At 39.0% G+C, this 22,841-nt stretch overlaps 1 protein-coding gene across 1 annotated transcript; it reads right to left on the reverse strand.

Annotated features, from left to right (window-relative positions):
- Positions 1-323: 323 nt before the first annotated feature.
- On the reverse strand, positions 324-21,990 carry loxl1 (lysyl oxidase-like 1). The gene is made up of 7 exons (XM_023953620.2): positions 20,228-21,990; positions 16,767-16,875; positions 14,935-15,072; positions 4,648-4,804; positions 4,331-4,426; positions 3,853-3,968; positions 324-1,806 (listed from the first exon to the last, which is right to left on the reverse strand). Exons 1-7 carry the CDS (start codon positions 21,276-21,278, stop codon positions 1,800-1,802), a joined length of 1,674 nt encoding a protein of 557 aa, XP_023809388.1. The 5' UTR covers positions 21,279-21,990; the 3' UTR covers positions 324-1,799.
- Positions 21,991-22,841: the final 851 nt, after the last annotated feature.

Genomic DNA, 22,841 nt, shown 5'->3' on the forward strand with positions numbered 1-22,841 from the left:
TCTAAGAAACAAAAAGCAGATTTGCCAAAAAGAAAAACAAAAAGAAATCTTCAATAACTTCATGTTTTACTTTTTAAAAATGTTTTGACTTATTGCTTTAGTAGCTTTTTCTAAAATTGTGGTGCCAGTTGATAATTTCAAGTTTTCAATGCAATATAAAGACTTTTCTTCATGTTTTCCCAATTTGATCTCTTCTAAAAACACCCTCTCGGATAGCAGTGATGAAGAGTAACTAGAGGAAGAGTTACAGCAAGAAACACCAATCTCAGTTTTGGATTCAGGATGAAAGTTTATGAAATAATATGTATCACTGTGGAAACACATAGCTTTTGCTTTGCTTTTATTTTTGTTAATGCAGTTTATGAAAACAATGATATAAGGTTTTTCTTTTCTTTTTTGCAATTTCACTTTACCTCCAAAATTCTCATATTTGTCTTTTTGCTGACTACCATGCTTAAAAACAAAAACAAAAAAACGTCTTGCTGATGTTCACAAAAAAAGTCCTTCACTGAAAAAAACATGTATTAAAAAAAAGAAATCAGACTCAAGTATCAGTAAACCAAGATAAGAAGAGTTTTTCTTGAGAAAGAAGATCAGCTTGAATTTCAGGGGAAGTATGGCACATAATGGGTGCAGCATAACATCTCTTGGGAGTTTCTGCCTGGCCATTTAATTTCTAAAGCATGTAAGTTCAAGTAATTTCTATTTCTATTTTGACTCAAGCACAAGTGTTGGCAAACAGAACCAGAATACTCAAACATATCAGATCAATTGCAGTAAATAATAACTGGGATATTTACTGGAAACCACAGTTTACCCAACAGTAGAGGTAGGTAGACATTACTTTTTGTTTCTCTGCATTCATATACATCACTGCATTATTATTAATATTATCTGCATTCTTAACATACTGCACTACTTGAATAATTCAGAATAAGAAGCGGCAAAAAAATTACAGTAACATGAAAATTGGTGAAGAGCTTACAGTCAGTTACATCAAGTTAATACCAACCGCTAACGTCATGCATCAGTGGAATATTTGAATAAACATTCTTCAAAGGTATAGATGACCTATGTGCCATCTGACCAGTGTTGGCAGCTGAGCAAGAGATGACAACACACTTTTAAAGTACCGTACTCTTTCCTGCCAGCCGAGCATCTTGTTCCTGTTAAATAAGGAAGGAAAAGCAGGGACTTGATTTGTGGAGGGATTTAGGGGTTAAAACATTAAAACTAAATTTAACTTGCTGTCTTCCTCTTGTAGTTAACAAATCCTCAGCCTGACCCTCTAAAGAGGGGAAGTGAGAAAAAAACGAACAATTGTACTTCTGAGACTCTAGGCTTCTATTTGTGTTTCCACCCCGCACAAGTAAACACAGGACTTTTGCTTTCATTTTTACTATCTGCATCTAAACTCACACTCCTCTGTGAGAGGTTAACACCTCCTTGAGACGCCAGTGGGGTAAACTAGCATGCAATCATATTAAACTCTTAAAACAGCCAAATAAATCTCCAGAAGACTACTTCTATGCAAGGCTGTGACTCATCAGTTCATTTCTGAAATAATGACATCCAGAAATACATTAGGCAACAATTTAGGAGTGTGCTTGTTTACTCTAAACCCCTACATTCTCAGTGGAACTCAATCTGCAAGTGGGCTCAGTGTTCTGAAAGAAACATAAAGGGAAAAGTTGGGGAAACAACTTGATGCAGCAAACCACAAAACAAATGAATACCATTCACATTTCAACAGAATAGAAATCAGGGTCACTCTAATGTGGCAGTCTTCCAGTGCCAAATCAAGACCTGTAAAGAGACAGACAACAGACAGTTTGTTGTTAGGGGGTTTCTACTAAAAAGAGGCTTCAGTTCAATGATCAAAGGGCCAATACCATGCTATTCTTAAGCCTTTTATAGTAAACAATATCCGTGTATATGATAATATATCACCTTTGGCACACTAAAGTACACAATTTTAAACTAAATATTAGTTATTTGCCTGCATTGTTTTCCAACTTGGAATCATAATGTCTTTCGCTCCTTGTGGGTGCCGACCATTTCATGACATCAACTTAGAGCCGGACTCTGCCGGGTGACTGCGTTTCGCCCACGAAAAACAAACAACATCCAAACTGTTGCAAGGATGGATGTGCATGTTGTGCAGACAAAATATAAGTGTTTTGTCCAAACACCACTAGCTCCGTGCGGAAAGTGGGTGTGTCTGTCAGCCTGGGGGCGGTGCTGGCAGCGCAGACTCTTCCTGGAGAACAGCCCCTGTTTTCACTGGTCTACGTCAGCTTGTGAGATGCTCCTGGTTTTTGTGGGTTGGGTGGGGCTGGTGCTTAGAGCGCAGGTTTTCAGAGGAATACTCAGAAATGCGTGAATGAATCAAAATACCGCTTGGGGGGTTCTTATAGTTAGGAATTAACATTATAATACACTTAAAAGGTTAAAAAAAGATTTTGCATGGTATAGGCCCTTTAAACAGCCTCATAAGTATGTTTTTTGTGATAGATACATACATTTCATATATGATGTGTTAATCACCTGTTTTTCACATATGTCTTATGAAATTAGCTTGTTTCATGATAAATGAGAAATATGTTGTTAACAAGGGGGTAATTCTCTGCTTGATAAGGATTTAAAATGTAACTGGAGTGGGTCAGTTCCAGAGTAACTCCATTAGGTGGCTTGTCAAACTGGCCCACCTTTTAGCACATCCCTTCAGGGGTCGCCCCAGCAAATCAGTTTTTTATACCGAATGCTCTTCCTGATACAACCCCGTATTTTATGTGGACTGGGAACCCACAAAAAATGTTTCTCGTGCACCAGTCCTATACGCAGCCAACTGAGCTATCCAGCCGCTTTTTAAAATGGTTAATTTGTCGCAATTTATTTACTTTCATATTTAGTTTATTTTGAAAGTTAACTTCAAAATCTTGCTTTTTTTTGGAAATATATATTTAAAGAAGTTAATTTTTTTTTGTTTACAGATGGCTTTTAAATCTGGTTTAGAGTTGAAACAAGTGACAGATTCGGTCTACAAAATTCACACTATAAGGTTTTCCTCAAAATGACATCGTGAGCTACAAGTTTATCAAATATATATCACATAAAAGGGAACACACTAGCTTCACAAAAAACTATATTGTTGGTCTATTTTTTTTCTGAATAAAGCACAGATTTCTGTTTCTCTCTGTAACACCCTGTTCTCTTCTATTATGTCTCACTGTACAGTTCAGTCCAGTCTTTTCAGAGTTCATCTATGTTATTGCTGCCTGGAAACTCTGAATGTGAGGGGACACAGCAGGGATCCTTTGGCTTCTGATGATGATATACAAGGGGATATACATGTGTCCCTTATGGGGACAATCATTCCCACTGGTATCTACTTTAAGTCTCAAAATGCTGGGGTTTGTTGGGCTACATAATAAGACTGGCTTGAACACTTAAACTTCTCTATAAAAACAATTTTCAACAGAGCATGATTGCAATTCAGAGTGCAGTGATATACTCCCTAATAGCAGTATTAGGAAGTTCAACACCCTTACAATTTCCCTTTGAGGAGAAAATATCAAAGTTCCAGAGGCTGTTAATCTTAATGGGAAAATGAGAACATAATTCATTAAATCGTCAAATTTTTCAGCCAGGAACCCATTAAGTCCACTAAGTGCCCCAAAACACTGTGAGGCTCTTTAGATAATTACATTTAGCCATCACCTTGTCACATGGCGGTTATGTAGCCTTGGGCAGTGGGAAAATGACACTAGTTTTTATTACCCCTACTGAAGTTTTTATTTTTAAAATCAAGTGTAGGTAGAATTTAGGTCCAAATATGTTCATCTTACTTACTGTGCTAACTTGCAGTTGTTAGTTGTCACAAAGCGTCCCGTGTAGTGGATGTTACACCGAACCACATTGTTTGTGTAGTCAGATTCCCGCACCAAGTATTTGGGATTAACAGTGAGCTGAAAACAATAAAAAAAAAGTGCACAACTCAGTATGAATTTAAGTGAATTAAAATAGCTTAGATTGACTGAAATGCCATAATAATAATATATAGTAAAAAACACATTTTAAATACATCAAGATTCTTTTGTGCAGCCATACTGACCTGATACAATATGTATGAAAAGCAGATAACAAGATACCACAGTCACTGAGTGGTATCCTAAAAAATTCTCGGTAACAAGATACCTGAAAACTTTATTGCTTGGATCAATTTGTTATGATGGCCTCATCGCCTTCTACCTCCCACAAAATATGACCTTGTGGTGTTCACAGAACTTCACGCCCAAGGATCGTACTGGCCGTCTGGCTAAGCTCTCACCTTAAGTATGTAGTTTCCAGGTTTGACATCAGTGATATCGATCCACTGGCAGTCAATATCAGCATTGTATGTATCATAGCAGCCTGGACTCAGACCCTAAAGAAACAGTGAAGATCTCTGAGGATAGTCATCTGAGTCAGATGCAATTATAAAAAGAGGAAATATCGAATGTATACAGAGAAAATGAGAGCTACAAATCTATATCTCTTGGACTCAATTGTTACAGTTTTAATAATCTATCATATGCTGAGTGAATCAATAGGTCTTAAAAAAATCATCGTCAGATTGTTCTCTCATGTTTGTCTTTGATGTATTACCTGAGTGTGAGAGGTGCAGGCGTAACGCTTCAAGTGACCAAAGTCACAGGTTGTGTCCTCCAGACAGAAGCTGGCCTTGTGCCCCTCTGCCACTTTACGGCCAGTGTTGACCTCCAGTAAATCATAATGGCTGAACTCATCCATGCTGTGGAAATGCCTGTCAGAACAAGCATAAAAAAGAGATGCAGTTAAATATTATATAGGCCCAAAACCAAGGCTCTGAGGTTGTTTAAAAACAAGTACTTTTTTAGTATCCCATGACAAATCTTTTACGTTTAACTAACACTTCTTGACTTGTTTTTAAAACAGCTGCTTCTTGATCACACAAAACACCTTAAGATTAACACCTTAAGCTTTACATTTACACAACCACAAGAGTTCCACAACAGCAATGGTAAAACAAATGTACATACAATGACAGAATGTATGTGTTTTCATGACATAAGAAATGACAATTTTCCTCAGTAGCATCCTAGAGCAGTGCCCTGTCAAATCTGCTCTAATCTACACAATAAAGCTCTCATTCTTCTCTGATAAAAGGAGAGTGTAACTTGTACAGTAATCCCTAATAGTTCTTATTTTGTTGTCACAATAAAGTAATAACTGAGCAAACCTTAGTATTTCTCCAATGCAACTCGTTAAAAGTCTGTTTTAAACTTAAAACCTTTTCAAATGAAACAGAATGCATTTGAGGGGAATCCAAAACATTTGGAAAAAAAAAAACAAAAACAAAGAAAGAACATTCAAAGAAAGAACATAATAGAAAAAAGCAATTTTTATGTAGTTGTCCTTCCAATAATGTCTTTGCATTATGTGCTTTAGGTGAACACAACTTGTCTCTTTTTGTTTTACTTTTTTTGCTATCCTCAAGACAAAAACAATCTGCTAAATTATATTCGTGAATAAAAACTGCATCTAATGACAGTAGTGCAACAATGTATTAAATGGTAAAAGGTAAATGGCGTATACTTGTATAGTGCTTTTCTACCTTCCTCGAAGCCCCAAAGTGCTCTACATTCACAGTTGCTTTTATCCATTTTCACACTGGTAGTGGCTCCGCTACTGAACAATGGCACCAACCTATAACCACCATAGGCAAGGTGGGGTTCAATGCTTTGCCCCAGGACACCTTGACGGATGGGTGGGCAAGGCGGGTATCAAACCAGGAATCTTCCGAACGGAGGTCAACCGCCCTTCCAAAGGCATTGAGGAATCATGTTTAAAGATTGATTTGAGATATTGTACATGGTGCAACAATGGAAATTGTTTGTTGTAGTTTAGCAACTGGTTCATAGCTATTGTGCTTTATTTTTCTCTTTATGGAAGATCATTTAAAGTGGAGTCGGCGCACAGAGAAGTTAGAGTCCGTATGTCACAGTCTTTCTGCTCAGAGAAAGTCACATTTTACTAGTGGTTCCGACCCGTTAATATAAGGTGTGGAACCTTTTTTTTTCCTCAAGTAGGAAATAAGGTTGCAAATCTTCTGGATGGTTCAGTTGGCTACATGACTGATGCATGGGAAGCCAAGATTTGTTTCCCATGGGGTCCATTGAGCTTCATCCAGTGTGAGTCCTTTGGGCAAGACCCTTCGCGGTACTGTCTAACTATGTAGCCATAAAAGGGGCCTAAGATTGGGTCTCCCTGTGCTGGTCCCCAGCCCAGCTAAAATACAGGGTTGTGTCAGGGAGAGCATAAGATTTAAAAATCACTGCCAAATCATCTGTGCGAATCAGTGAAAACTGATCTACTGCGGCAACTCCTGGAGGGATATGCTAAAAGGTGAACAACTACATGAAATGGGGTTGCAGATTTTGAGGTTTTGTGAAAAATGCTAACCCTAGCCAGTAATGGTTGCATACAAATAAAGCTCCACACAGCTTGCTTGTTAAATTGCTTTTGGTCAGCTCTCCATTTGTCCATCCAGCTTCCAAACTCGCTTTGCCCTGTTCAGGGTCACAGGGTTACTGAAGCCTACTGTCGGGGGTACACCCTGGATATTTAGACAGTCAGTCAAAGGGCTTGATCATCTGTATTTCTTAAAATATTTGTTGTTGTTTTTTTGTCTTCAATTACGGTTCCTAGGCTCATGGTTGTTAGGCTGTGGTCTGTCACGTCAAGCTGTGTTGACGCTTCTCGCTTGGACCTGAAAAGGTATTAAATGTGTCTTAGCTCGGCATTCAATCTGTACTACATCTCTCAGAGATGGGTTTTTGTTAAGCTGCACAACAGTGTGGTAAAAAAAGCAGCTTTAAATGTCATTGAAGTGTCTAAAAATAAATTTTCTGCTCATCTTTTAGCTTTAATTAACTGGATTTGCTAACCTGCAAAGCAGGGATTCATGTGGTTTATGTTGAAGCTGCTGACCTCATCTGCTGACATTTTTGTTAGCGATGATGCACCTTGACTGAACAAGCCAGGAATCATCAGTGGTTAATAGATAGGCCTGCTAATTAATAGCAACAATAAAATATTGCTGAGGCATGGAATTAACTCCCTAATGATGTATGAATATTGTTAATTAGTTTGCACTGATCAGCACGATCAGAGTTGTTTGTGTGTGAGTTTATGTGTGTGTGGTATAAATTTGTTTGTGTGTTTATTGCAGTGTGTGTGCTTGTATTTGTACAGCTGTAGCAGCTTAGGAAAGGCTGGAAACACAAGGCCACTGATCAGGACAGGACAATGAAGCATCGGTGTCTCTTGGTGTGTGACCGTGTCAACAAAGCCGTCCAATAGAGAAGCATCTGCAAAGTTTACTGCTGTATGAACTGGTCTGCTTCCAAACATGAAAGTGACCCCACGATGCTTTTCACGTTTACAAGCCTGCTGTGCCTTTAATTACGGTACATGCTGGCAAGTGCGCATTTGCACAGAGAAAGATGACAATATAATTCCATGTTGATGAAGAAAGGTCTATTTTTGGTTCAATTTTAATTTATTTATGCACAGCAGAGGCAACTATGAGCTAATAGAGCTCATGCACACCACATATCTGTGACTTTTCCCTGATATGCGACTTTGACGTGTGGTGTCTTCATTTCTCCATGGTCTTACTTTTAATGTACTTCTTATGTACTTCTAATGTAATTCTATTCCTATTTAAATAAAGAATTGTTCTTCATTATAAAGGGTAAAAGGGACATCACAAATACATGGATAATGCATTTGGTAAATGTGATTTTAGATTTAAAGGAAGACATCCATTAATGCTGTCAATCAAAAATAAATAAAAAAACACAAAAAATGAAAAAAAAGGGGCACAAATTCAGTTCTTTATAATTATCATAAATATGGAACAGTTTATGTAAATCTTTGCATTAAAGCTTGTCTGATGATTGCCAAAGAACTAACAAAATCACAGGGCGATTTTTCTAAAAGTAAGTCAGTCACCATCAACTTTACTCTGAAATTCTCTTTCTACAAAAAATGGGTTTTGTTCTTGTGGTTAGATTTTATGTCCTGCATAATTCTCTTGTGGCTGAATTCTTAGCCATTCTTATCAATTTTATCTCTGGCTTTGAAATTGCTCAGCAAAGTAAGTATGGGCTTTTGATTAACGGGTAAACGTTACAGCCTCAGTCCCATTACAGCTTCCCTGGACGCTTTAAAACACTTTTGGACTTTTTGTCCTGACTATTTAGCATTTTCTTAAATACAGAGGTTTGGTGATGTTATATCCTGGTAATAAGACTATGAAATGTTGAAAACCCTTCCTCAGGCTGGCTGTGTAGACATGAGTTGAAAAAGGATGCAGATGCAGGTGAAGAAGTTGCTTTTCAAACAGGCATACACATCAAATGTGGTCTAAATAAAGCAGGAAACAAAGGCAGGATCATGCCAAGGTTGAATTTGAAATAAATCAACAGGGGAATCAACCTCAGGTGTGTCAGTGGTTGACACACCTGAGGTTGATTCCCCTCCAGGTATGTCAAACAAAAAAGAAAAGAAAACTAAGATCCATAAAAGCAAAATGCAAAGCTCTGCTAAGAGAAAACCAGAAAAAATATATGAAAAGAGGGAAATGATGGCAAATGGAAAGAACGAAAAAACATTTCTTTTACATTTTCTGTAGCAACAGGAGAATCACTTTTAATAATCGAAGGGATCTACAGTGTGTCATTATTTACCTTTCACATCAGTATAGACATACCTATTCCTTTTTACAGCCTTTAAATAAGGCTGAGGTCTGGACCTCTTTTGATTGATCTGTTTTTTTTCCATGTCTCCCAGCTGCAAAGCAAGGTCATAATTCTTTTAACGGCATACTTAACAGTTGGGGTGATGTGTTTGTGCTCGTACTCTGTTTGGTTTTCCTCAAATGTGACACTGCCTAATTATGCCCAAATATCTCCACTTTTTCAGAGCCCCTGTGGTTTGATGTCACTTTGAGAATCTAAACCATGCTGCATTATCATTTTAAGAGGCAAATGGCTTTCTCTTGGAAATACTGCCGCTTCACTTAACATGCTGCTTTTTAATTAGTTCTGAGTATTTGTTCTTTATTATAATGATTTAACTTTATAATTATTCACACTCGTCTCTCTGAAATTCAACAGAACTTTTTTGGAGATTCAATAATCTACATGCATGTTTAATGATCAATATTAAAGGAAGAAGTGAGAAGAAACGGAAATCACAGAAACTTAATCTCAGTACTCAAATTTTCTTTTTCTGATTGGATTTTGGGTATTTTGCAGTGGCATGTGATAGTCATACCCCTCGAACTTTTCCAAGGTTCCCACAGTATGACCACAAAAATATATTCATTCATTCATTTTCTGTACCGCTTTGTCCCTTTCGGGGTCATGGGGCTGCCGAAGCCTATCCCGGCTACTTGGGCGTAGGCAGGGGACGCCCTGGACAGGTCGCCAGTCTGTCGCAGGGTAGAACATCCACAATCACACACCCATGCACTCTCACACTCACACCTATTGACAATTTAGAGTTGCCAATTAACCTATGAAGCATGTTTTTGGACAGTGGGAGGAAGCTGGAGACCCCGGAGAGAACCCACGCATACACGGGAAGAACATGCAAACTCCACACAGAAAGGTCCCCGATTGATGTATTTTTCATGTCCCTCAGCCGGGACTTGAACCAGGGGCCTTCTTGCTGTGAGGCAAGAGCGCTAACCACTGCGCCACCGTGCAGCACAAAAATATATATTTTCTTAATTGGAATTGTTTGTGAAAGACCAACACAAAGTGTCACACAATTGTAAAGAAAGAAAATTATACACAGTTTCTTTTTTTTACAAATAAGAAACTGAAAAGTGCAGTGTACAAAGGTTTTCAGCCCTCTTTGCTCTGAGTGCATCCAACTGACTTCATATGTTGCCTGATGATTGTTGACTGATCCAGTGTTGACCTAATGACTAAATAGAGGTTACATGTGTAATTTAATCTCAGTACAAATACAGCTGTTCTGTGATGGCCTCTGTGGTTTGTTTCAAGAATATTATGGAGCAAACAGCATTTTAAGTCCAAGGAACAGTGTGGTACAACTGCAAACCCACCGAGGCATGGTTGTCCACCTAAAGTAGCATGTCAAACAAGGAGAGCACTGATCAGAGATGTAGCCAAGAGGCCAATGGGGACTCTGGATGAGCTGCAGAGATCACTGTGGAAATCTGGACATTTGGAAGAGTCGCAGGAAGAAAGCCATTGTTGAAATAAATCCACCAGAAGTCCCATTTGCAGTTTGACGGAAGACATGTGAGGGATCCAACAAATGCGTGGAAGAAGGTCAAATGACACCAAAATTGAACTTTTAGGCCTAAATGAAAATTGCTTCGTGCGGCAGAAACTTAACGCGGCACATCCCTCTGAATACCTCATCCCCACTGTCAAGCATGGTGGAGGTAGCATCATGCTCTGGGGCTGCTTCTCTTCAGCAGGGATAGGGTAGCTGGTCAGAGTTGATGGGAAGAAGGATGGAGTTAAATACAGGGTTATCTAGGAAGGAAACCTGCTGGAGTCTGCAAAACACTTTCACCTTCCAACAGATTAACAACCCTAAACATACAGCCAAGGCTGCAATGGACTGGTTTCAAATGAAATGCTTCCTCCCTCAAACCAAATGTGGCTCAGCTATGTGAAGGGAAGCATTGCCAAGTGTCCAGCAGTCAGAAGTAGGTAAAAGAAGCCATGCTCAGAAGAACCCATTAATTAAGGTTCAAGAAGCAACAATTTAAATCTTATTCTGTGTTTAACAGTTAAAATTGAACTGTGTTAATAAGGATGTTTATATCTGAATTCAGTAGATACAGACTGCAAAAACAGAAAACTTAAATGTATTATTGATTTATTGACTTATTAATTTTAAATGTGTTTATCTATGTGTTGATTGATTAATTGATCCCACGGTAAATTGAGTTTGACACCCCTGTAGTAGAGGCATACCCCAAAATACCTTCAGCTGTAATTGCAGAAAAAGGGGGCTTTACATAGTATTGACATGGGGGGGGGGGGGGGGTTGGCGGTAAATACTTTTGCACACTGCACTTTTCAGCTTTTTATTTTTAATAAAAACTTGATCATGTATAATTTTCTTTTTACCTAAAAATTGTATGCCACTTTGTGTTGGTTTTTCATATAAAATTCTAATAAATTTGTGATGTTTGTAGTCATAATGTAAGAAAATGTGGAAACATTCAAGAGGTAAGAATACTTTTGCAAACCACTGTTTAATGCTAAGATTTTACTAATAGAGCCTTTCCAGTAAACATTGAGCTCAACAGAAAATTGTGTTTGATTTTTTAAAAATTGATTCTACATTACATTATATCCTAAAGGTTGGTAATTATTTTCCAGAAAAAGTCTTTGTTTGCTCTCTTTCCTGAAGTGGTGTTGACTTGAAGTGGATGAGGTAAGCACTGGATCTCATTCAGTCAGCCTAACTCAAGACTATAAAAACAGTGCTGCCCCTTCCCTTTCCTTCACATGCCATGCTTCAGCACAACTGCTGCCTTTACTGGAAGAGTCATTAAAGACTGACGAATGACTTGAAGGGGGGAAACTTTCCAGTAATGGAGCAAGTGACCATTTAAACACTCATTTATTTCATAAGAGAAAGGATCTGTTCTCAGGTAAAGAAACCTCTGATGTTATCTCAAGCTGAACACTTTCTTCCTTGTAACTTTGAGGAGACATGCTATACACTTTCAGAGTTGTTATCTGGGCTTCTTTGCAAGGGCTGCACATGTTCGCTTTTAGAGTGACACTTTTTTTATCTTTGTGTTCTGAAGAAAAAAAAGTAGAATTCATTTGAAGGAAGCATTGACATGATTATGTTTTTTTTTTTTTTAAGTGTTTGTGAATGGAAAAGCAGGAGGGGCTCAAGACCACAAGATGCTTGGAAGGGTTTCCTTGTCTCTTTGGGTCTTTTCACTATGTCAACTATAGAGAATGCACTGCTGGAAGAACACACGCAGAATTTACAAGACAAGCTTCTCCCAGCTCAGAGTCATTTTCCCTTCTGCTGCAGCAAACAAGGGTTTAAGGATTTCAGTGATTAAATAAAACAGTCAGGTCGGTGAAAGTTTGTTTTCAGTGGCCTGGTGTTTGACTGTAAGCCACCAAGACAGCAACTGCCAACAAACAGGAACTGTCTACTTTTGACTTAAACATAAGTTATCTTTTAAAGTTGGGATATGAATAAATTTACAAGTTGCAAAACTACCTTTAAAAAAAGATTTGCCGCTTTTAATGACTTTTTTTCTTCATCTACACTTATTTGCAGCAGCAATACGTCCTCATTTGTACTAAGAAGCACACAAAAAAATCGCAATACTTAAGAGAATGATGGTCTTTTCCTTAGTTTTGATGCTCAAGTGTAAACGACAAGAAAATGTGTCAACTTCTCAGACAATGTAGTCATTAAGTTTGCCGATGACACAACTATGGTGGGGCTTATCTCTGGCGGTGATGAGAAGGCATACAGGGATAAGATCCAGAGACTGGCGGGGTGGTGTGCAGACAACAACTTGGTCCTAAACACCTAAAAAACAAGAGAAGTGATCATGGACTTTAGGAGGAAGAAGTCCGATCTGCAGTCCATTGTCATTAATGGGGAGTGTGTGTAGAGAGTTCCAAGCTTCAAGTACCTTGGTGTGCACATTGATAAAGACCTCCAATAGTGCTCAAACACTACAGAGGTAATGAAAAAGACCCAACAGTGTCTTCACTACCTGAGGATCCTCAGGAGGGTCAACCTGAAGAGAGAGCTGCTGGTTGCCTTCTACCGTTGCTCCATTGAGAGTGTACTAACATACTGCATCTCCGTGTGGTTTTCAAGCTGCACCATAGCACACAAGAAGGTTCTACAGAGGGTCACAAACCCTGCCCAAAAGATCATTGGCTACCCTCTTCCCTCACTGAAGGACCTTTACAGCACCCCCTGTCTTGGGAGGGCACGCAACATATATACATACATATATACATATATACATATACATATATACATATATATATATATATATATATATATATATATATATATATATATATATATATATATATATATATATATATATATACACATATATATATATATATATATATATATATATATACATACATATATACATACATATATATATATATATACATATATATGTACAGTATATGTTTTTAGATACTTTTTATGTATGCAAAATAATTGTAAGCTGTTTTATTATTATTATGTTGCTTTCTTCTTTCTCCTTGCACCAATGTGGGACAGTTTGCAACTTCGTTGTACTGTTGTGACAAGGATGATGACAATAAAGCTTTCTAATCTAATCTAATCTCAGGGTTTTTATTTATGACAACAATATAAGGCAAAAAAGTTTAAAGTGAGACTATGGGATGGAACTTTATTTTTTTGTTGCTTTAAACAAAACACTGCCAGACTAACCAGCATCTCTGGCACCATGCTTTAGCTGGTAAGTGTTCTAGTGTGACAGATTGAAAGAAAAAAAAATGGATTGATTTGACATTCTGATCACACAGCTGCTGGAATGATGTCTTTGGCGCTATGCCTCCTGGGAACTGCTGTGCAAATGTAGACTGAAGTCAAGCAACAACAACACTGTCAGTCTTCTGACGGCCACTCGACATTCCTTCAACATGAGAACAGCTGCAGTCTGGATCTTGTGTAAAAAGGCAGACTTTTTAGAAGTTGCGTTCAAAGGCCAGGCTATATGAAATATAATGAACGATAATGATGCTGCCAGAATGTGATCATTCTTACCTCTCTGTAAAGACTGCATTTGTACAAATAAAATGCTTTTGTTTCTTTTTTTACCACTGACCTTCAAACTGAAAACCAGTTTACTGGAAAAACATGAAAACCTCGAGCATGTGTACACGAAGTTAGTGAGGGACGCAACACGCTTGCAATTCCCTGAAAATTCACAATATGTTACCTATTAATACTTAAAAGCACACAACCAATCAATACAGTACATACCTTATTTTGTACAATCACTTAATTTTTCTACACACATCATCACAGCATCTATTTTTACCCATAAAAAACATTCAGAACTATTTTCATCAAACTCCATCGTTAAACATATTTGTAATCCTTTCCTGCTGCTTCCTGATATACGTTATGCTAAATAATGTTACAAATAAAACGTTTCTTGCATAGTCCTTTTATCTTATTTTATTTTTCAAAATGTTTGGGTGTTTATTTAATTCAGTTTCTTAGGTTTTGATGTTTTTTTCCTGTGTTCACTCCTGGTTAGTTCTATAAATCTAAAATAATTCTGTTGAGTCTTTTAGGTTCTATTTTACTTTTTCCAACAAGCCACAACATAATCGAATTTGTAATCATCACAGCTGATTTCTATTTGGCAGTTATCTTGTGTTGTCATTTCTTTGTGCTGCTTTAATTTTTCCTTTTATTATTTTAGTATCCCCCCCTAACCACACACACGGTGTGTAGGTTTCAGCTTTACCTCCATCTGCAATATTTGGGCTTCTAAAAAGCAACCTTCACAACACACACTTGCCATTAGGATCTTATGTGATATCTCAATTGTAAAAATAACACTGAACTGTTGTCAGCCTCAAGCAAAATATTTTATATCGTTCTCTTCCATCTGCTTTATTAATATTAAATCTTACTTTTTTTCCATTTTCTGTATATCCTTTTCCATAATCTCTGTCTTTCATATGCCATAGTTTGAAACCACAGTCACAAGTGTCTTTTCATAGCCGTGCTTAGAGTTGAAACTCCAAACACACCAAGCTTGTATTTGATCCATTAATGTCTGCCATGGGTCAAAAGAAAAGGACTTACTGATGACAGCTGTGCCATTCCCAGGTATGACGTGGTCTGTTAGGCATGAAGTCTGCTGTGCCCTTGTTCTTCACCCTCTGTGGAAACCTCAGCAGCACCCTCACGCTTAGGTCGGTGATGTCAGGACTGTATGCAGAGCTGAATGCCAGACACGAGGACACAAATGGAAACATGCTTAGCGTCCTGCTAAAAGAATGCCGGCACATCTGTTTATCGTAAGTACAACAAAAGCAGGAAATCATGGCAAAATATACTCCCGAGCGGCTCAAATGTAGCTGCTAAATAATTCATTAAGGAGAATATAGCCATCACTCCAAACACACTAATTCAACAGGGAGCAGAGACAAAAAGATCTGTGTTGCGCGATCAACATTTTTGTGCGAAGAAGATGGCATAACTTCAAGTTCACCACCACTAAAGATCTAAGCCATTCATCCTGTGATTGTTATTGACTTTGGAGTGTATGGAAAATTACAGCAGCCCATCTGTGGGTGATTGCAGCCAACTCAGGCAAGACATAAAAAGGGCTTTAAGGCATGGGTGTGCTTGGTGATGGGAAGAAGGCAAGCAGAGCAGCCACAAACTTCCATCATTTTGCTGGTGTTCTGTGCAGATGCAGTCAAAAAGACCCTGGACTGTCGGGGATGCTTCTCACTAAGACAGAAAAAAAACTCAGCAAAGCCTGAGTGCGACTGAGATTAAATTGACTCAACTTTGCTACTTTGCAACCATTCAAGTATTATTTTCTTCCCACTAAAATGGCTCAGTAAAGATAAGAAATGACATAAAGGACAAACTAATGAGAGGGTGATTTAAAAAAAGAGTTTTAAGGAGAAAAGTTAACCCTTTAAAAAAAGAAAATCTGTTTGCACTAAAATATTTTGGATCTCAAAAAGTTCAGAAAAGAAACTTTTGGACGTTTGTGAAACCTTTTCAAACTTCAGGCAAAAAAAATATATTTTTGGAGGACAAAAGGAGCAACTAGACATGTGATACCACAGATGACTCAATACTCTCAACACTATTTCACTTTTAATCCTCTGTTTTATGTTCTGTGCTGCTAAACTCCAGTTTTTAGTGAGCTATGGAAGAAGTGAATTGCATGTTAGGTTTCGACATCCAACATGTCTCCTTGTAAACTTTAGTACACATTTTCTCAGATCATCTTTTGATCCATTTTAAAGCATTTCCGATGGTCTTTTAGTCATGAATATACTGTTTTCAGGCAAAAATAAAAATAAAAAAACTTCTTGTTTTCTAGGATATATATCTGCTTCGTGGCAGGAGTTCATTAGAATTTTGCCTCTGAGTTGTGGGCAAAATGGTTACCATGGGAAAATGAGTGCATCATCCCTTTGTTTACACTCTCTCCTGCCAGCTCACAGCCCCTCACAACCCCAACATAACATGATCGGTGGGGAGCAATTTCTAAAGCCATCCAGCTGTACAGTTTTGAGCCAAATGTCAGCTCAGATGTAGAAAATGAAGATGTACATCAAACTAGTTGTCTCAAAGTGGATGCATCAGAATGGAGCAGACCGTGGCCTGTCGTTGTAGGATCTAAAGTTTTCAGCGGATGCCTTCAATGGTTGCCATGTCAATTCCTCTATTTTTATAAGTCAAAAGGTTTTGATGTATAACCAGAACAAAGGTTACAGTAATAACAGTTATGCAAGGTTCTCTCAAAGGAAGTCATTTGTAAGATTATTGACTAACATTAAGCAAAATACATTTAAAAATATTAAGTATTTTGAAACATCATATCGTCAGGAACAAAAACAGAGGAAACAATGTGATATAATTTTAAAAAAGCTGTCTAGAGATGGGTTTACCTTGACAAGCATTTTTCTTCAGCAGCACAGCGCAGAGCATACATGAAGGATGTCTGGATGTATGTGGAAGCTTGAACATAGTTAGGATCAGGAACCAGATCAGGCAAACCTAAAATGAAGGAAATACTGTTTAACATTCTTATGCACCAGTCCAGTGTTAGATTACATTTTCTTTGTTAGCTTTTCCTTTTCCAGAGTGAAATCTCGAAACTTCTTAAACTTTGATCCCTCTAATTTAAACTCATATATTTTCCAAGCAAATAAGATAGGTTTCACCTCCAAAACGTTTCATTTTCCCCAAAACGACTTTGTGGAATGTTCTAAATGTTCAAGGTGAAAAGGAAACCTTTCTGACATTTTCATAAGAATATGCAAAATTCAAGACTGAAAAAGAAAACATTATGAGACGACTACCCAAATAGTCTTGATGAGGATCATTGCTGCCAAAGTGGCCTCATCTAAACTGTATGTGACATGAAAGATTGCAGAAATTTTTTTTTTTATTCCTTATGACCTTCAAATCATCACCCAAGAGAAGTTGAAATCACACAAAAGCTAGACTGTGCTCACTAACATGTTTTTCATTATCTCAAATTTTCTTGAAAATACATTGCTGCTGATGGACGATGATGAAGGAACTGGTGAGTGAAAAGGCCTACAAGTCAAGAATGGGTCACAGTGGAAATTCCTGTTTCTTATTGTGTCATCCAGATTATTCTCAATTTAAATGAAATCTGTGGTCGGTCCAGATATGTGTGAAAGGGAAGGAAAAAGTGTAAGGGTCTTGTGCAGAAAGTCTTTGAAATAAAATATTTTCGGTTTCTTTCAATTCAGCCTCTGTTTATAATGCTTTAAGTTCTTGAAAGGAAGTGACAAACTTGAGGTTTGCCAAGAAAGAGGAGGCCTTGTCAGATGAAAGTTTGTACAAAACATTCCCAGAAAAAAAGCATGTCAGCTAACCTCTGAGGCCCAGTTAAATCAGAACTTTTTTCCACCATGTGACCGGTGCAATAACTTGAGCTCTCCCTTTAAAACTTGACAGGCCAATTTAGAGCCATAAAATAAAATTCCACCCTTATATTTACCCAACATTTAACACCTAGATGACTCTTCCCTCCCCACCTACAAGTTTAAATAGAGGTCCTATCTTTGTGGACAGAGTGTCAACATCCAATCTGACATCTGAATCTGAGACAGACACAGACCAGGAGAAAGCTTCTTTGAGTAGACAATGCAAACACTGTAAACCACTGTGAAACACTGATGTTTCCCAGCAGCACTTTCAATCCAATTTTTCCTCTAACCCCTCAGAAGGCTTTGTTCTCTTTGCTCTAATCTGTTAAAATGTGAAAGTGGGTCTCTTTCAGAGGGATAAAGTGTATTGAGAAGCCAAAGCTGATCGGCTCTCAGCAGCATGTGACAAAGCCACACATTACACTCTAAGTGGGGCATGGAGAAAAGAAACCCAGACTTGCCAGGCTTTTTGGGCCATCTTGTATGGCATAACGAGAGACACAGGGGATACAGTGAGCTGAACACAAATTCAAATACTTGAAATTGAGTGAGATCAGCTTAAAGCTCTATCTGGTGATCAAGTAACTTCCTAATTCCAGATTTCAAGCTTCCCTTGTTGATTTTCTTCCACCATTTTTTTTTTTATAAATGCTCTCAGAAATGCTACCTTTTGATAATGAAATCATTTGTTTCTATTCCTTTTTAAAGCCCTACTCTAATTGTCTTTTAAACTATCCTGTGTTGCTTTCTAGGACATAGTTTCAGCAGAGATGATTAGAAATTCTCCTCTGAGTTGTTAGCACGACTTTTAGTGAGGACTAAGCCTGAGCTCATTTTCCATCATCCCTTAGTATACCCTCTCACCCGCTAGCTAACAGCCCAAGACGTACAGGGATCTAGTCGTCTACAAGTGGATGAATCATAATGGAGTGGAGCAGGAAGCTTTTGGCCCACTGTTAGCTGCTATGTCACAACTACAAGTTTTTTCAAACTTACTTACTTCATGATATCAGTTTTGCAAATCAACCTCGGTGTTATTACAATGCTGTCTGTTTTGTCCCAGAAAATACCCCACCCCCCCAAACACACACACAGTACACTATGACAAAAATGTAAAAAGAAATAACGTGCTGCCAAAACCACCACTTACTGCTTTGTGGACAACAGTTTAAAGGTTTTCAATCTGTCACAAGAGACACTGTGCAGGATAGCAGCTTGACACAAGAAGAGTTAATTATAACAAGAAACATTTGATAAACGTACACTAAATCTGTCCTTATCCTTCAACTCTGGCTGGCTAAAAATGAATATTTAATTATATTTTTTAACAGTCCCTTATGGCAGAATCTAAACAGCTGTGGTTATTGAGTGGCATCAACCCATATTGACCTTTTGTGCTGAATGGTAGAAATGTCTCCCGGCTCTAATGCTACTGAACCATATTTGGAAAGCACACAGAACAGCAGAGAAAAGAAAGCAACATGTTTTCTGAAAAAATAATAAACCTGCAGAAAAATGTTTGATAGACTGGTTGTAGGTCCCAGTCTTTCCCCAGCTCAGCACAGACATCCTCTGGCACTCTGAGCTTCAACATGTTTGCAGTGAGTCTTCAAATCACTCATCTTCTTTCTGTCTTATCTTTAAACTTTTTTGTTGGGTAATAATAAACTAAACAGTGGTGGCTGGTTTCCACTAGATTGGAAGGAAAAACTGTCTGCTTAGTCAAATAAACATTTTAAGAAAGTGCACTGCATACTTTTACTCTCCACACCCCCTTAGTGCTCCGCCTAAATATTTATTTAATTTCCTGCAGCCGAAGCAATGGACCCCATGTGTTACAGGGACTTTCCACTGTCTCCTTTCCCCCTCAGGGTGTGGCTAAGTACTGTATCTACATCCTTTGCCCCCACACTCTGCTCTTCCTCCCTGGAGTGTGCTGCCAACACCCCATGACCCCCCCCCCCCCACCCCCCATGAGGTCACCACCACCATTGCCAAACTCTAAATACCTCATGAACCAGTCTGTTTTTTGTAGCACTAACTGGCTCCCCCCACAAAAACAAAGTGGTTCTTGTATCTGGACACTGGCAGAGTTTGCACAGCACCTGGATCCAATAACGGTAGTTTTTTTTTTTTTTTTTTGGGGGGGGGGACTGCTTGCAATCGAAGATTTGAAACAAAAGCTTCAGGTTCAGTACATCACAATCTTTCCAGTGACTGAAAGTTTTTTTGGACATTACATATATTTTGAGGGGGGGGGGGGGGTGAAGGCTGTATGTAGCAACTCAGATCAGCATTCATCCTGTTTAGCTTTATTTTTTTGCAATGTAACGCATACTTTTAATCTTATAGTAAATATTTTATGTCATAAATAAAAAAGAAAAATTCAAACATTTAAAGTACCAAGAGGAATAAACATTGAATAAACAGGAAAATGCATACTGCACCTCTTTGTGCCCGCCGTAACACACTCGCACCGTTTGTGTTGGAGCTCTCAGGGGCAGAGTTTGGAGAATTTCTGCTTTGAGACCCTGACTGCATAAAGGGAGGTCGGGGTCTTCCGAATGGAGGGAACTGCTCATATTGAGGACTTCGGATTTGTGGCTGACTGGCAGATCCTGGTCGGTCCATTACAAGGCTCGCATCTGGGACAGGGACAGCAGGAACTGTTTCCTCATTGTAGATGCTGTGAGTGTATCGGTGGTCAAGACCATCTCTGAACGGGGGCTGTGCAGCCTGTGCGGGAGCCACTGGATTGGGTCCGTATGCGTAAGACTGATAGTAGTAGTAGCTGTTGTCAGGAAAGTCGGACGCAGAGCCTGGGACCACAGGGCCCAAGCTGCCTCCATATCCACCTCCGTTGTAGCCTGCCCCATAACCTCCACCACCATAAGCACCGCTGATGGGCTGAAAGGGGGGCTCAAAACTTCTGACTGGTACATCTGCAAAATTAGGGTCAAAAGTTTGAAAGGGAGGCTGCTGTGGAAGGGGAAGCTGTGAATATGACGGTACGTTATATGAAGATGAAGAAAAGGATGACGATGATGATGAGGAGCCTGTAGATGGACGGAGGCGACTGCTAGAGGATCCCTGAAACCGGCTGCTACTTGAGCGTCCTGTGGTTTGCCTCCAGTTGTCAGGTACATGTCCAAAGCCAAATGGATGCCTAGTCTGCCCCCGGACAGTTTCGGAGGATCCACTGGACGGAGCTTGTCTGCGAACAAAGCCTCCCTGAGGTCTGCGTGAAGAGCGTGGACGGGATTCTGCTAAAACCACACTGGGGCCTCTATCTTGAGCGCCTGTCCCTGCAGGGACATATTCAGCTCCACTGTTCAGCAGGCTGTACACCTGCCCATTGTTCTCCCACTGTATCACCTGTCTCCAAGGGTTGGAAGAACTGTCCTGCTCCTGACTCTGCTCCTGAGTTTGAGCGGCAACCTGAGCCTCCCCAGATCCCAGCAGGAAGAATATCAAGCATAGCACTTCGACAAATGACATACTGGTTCCAAAGATGCAGTAGATCACTCCAAAGACGGGGAGAGGAAGGGAAAAATTTCCAGTCAACCAGCACCTCGCTTAAAACACCTGTAGTTCACTCAATAAAACATGTGTATCCTTTTCCCGTGGGTACAGCTTTGGCTTGTGCGTGGAGACAGATGCAGAGTTGAAAAGTAAGAGTGCAGTTGAGTGCATCTGTGGCTCTTCACTGCCTGCAGTACAGAAGCTTGAATGTGCATTCAGGAGCAATCACACCCAAGTGACTGGAAATAAGCTTCAGAAGACCCGCTGGTGCTTTAGCCTTCTGCCAGTGTCATAAGAATATATCCTTGTGGGTCTGTTTCGTCCTCTGTCAGTAGCCTGAGCATTGCTTTCCGCCTTCTGAAAAGAAGTTCCTGTGCACTGCACAACTGCAAGCTTCTATTTGCCTGATTGCTTACAATGGGCTGTGAAAAAATGTCAAACTTTTTTTCCTCCTTTTTGTAAGGAGAGGTCCCACATGGCCCTAGTGCTAGTGATGTTTCCTGGCCTGAAGCAGCCAAGACTGCATGACTCTTCCAGAGTCAACATTACCATCTGTAAAAGGCATTTGAGCATACCGTACAACTCACCTCACTCTCTCTGATTTTTCTTAGCTCGTGCAACATTGAGAGAAAATGATCTTGATCTCTTCACAGATGCTTCAAAGAGCCAGAGTGCTGTTGCACTGACTGTAAAACCTGAAACCAGAACAACCGTGTGCAGACGGTTAATCTTTTTACTGTTGAACATTCATTCCTGTCAAAAGGAACCATATGTGTTCAGCACAGTACAAAAAAAAATGGATTTCGTAACTCGTTCAGCAAGAGAATGCATTTTATGAAACTAGTATCAAACATATGCAGTTAACTTTGATGCATGTTGGAAAATGTGTTTGTTACCCTAACAAACATCAAATCAGAGATCAAAACCCTCCTTTCACAAACACACATTTTCGCACAAATACAACTCCTTTCTCCACCCCTCATTCCCTTCGCATCTTGTAATACAGTGAATCAACAAAAAACAAGCACGCAGAGCTCCCAGGCCGACCAGGGATGTGTGTGTGAGTGTGTGCGTGCCTTGTTATTTATAAAAAACTTAAAACCACCTCTGAGACACCTTTACACAAATGTTCTGTAACACCAGCCATTAGAAAACACACACATATGGGACCTGAAACCGCTCAGTTAATGCATGCCTTGATGGAGTGCGTGCAGAAGGGATCTGATTTCCAGCTGTTATCAAAGTCAGCAGTTTGTCAGTATGTTTCTTGGCACTGGTCTTGAAGGCAGGGACTGCACTGTGCCACAGTGCAAAGAAAGGACAACATTGTTACAGATCTGTAACAGCAAAGGCATGGTTTGTCTAGAAAAAAAAAGAAAATGCTTAGGTTTTGGGTTTTTTATTGCTTTCAATTCAACTTCTAATTCAGTTGTGCAACTAAAACAATAAAAAGTAGGAACTTGCATCAAAAAACATTATGCTTAAATACACTAGTGTAACAAAATAAAACAAGATGTGCCACATTAAATCCTCTGGACA

Source organism: Oryzias latipes, chromosome 3 (genome assembly GCF_053564925.1).
Source record: "Oryzias latipes strain Hd-rR chromosome 3, Olatipes_Hd-rR_3.1".
NCBI classification, from domain to species: Eukaryota; Metazoa; Chordata; class Actinopteri; order Beloniformes; family Adrianichthyidae; genus Oryzias; species Oryzias latipes.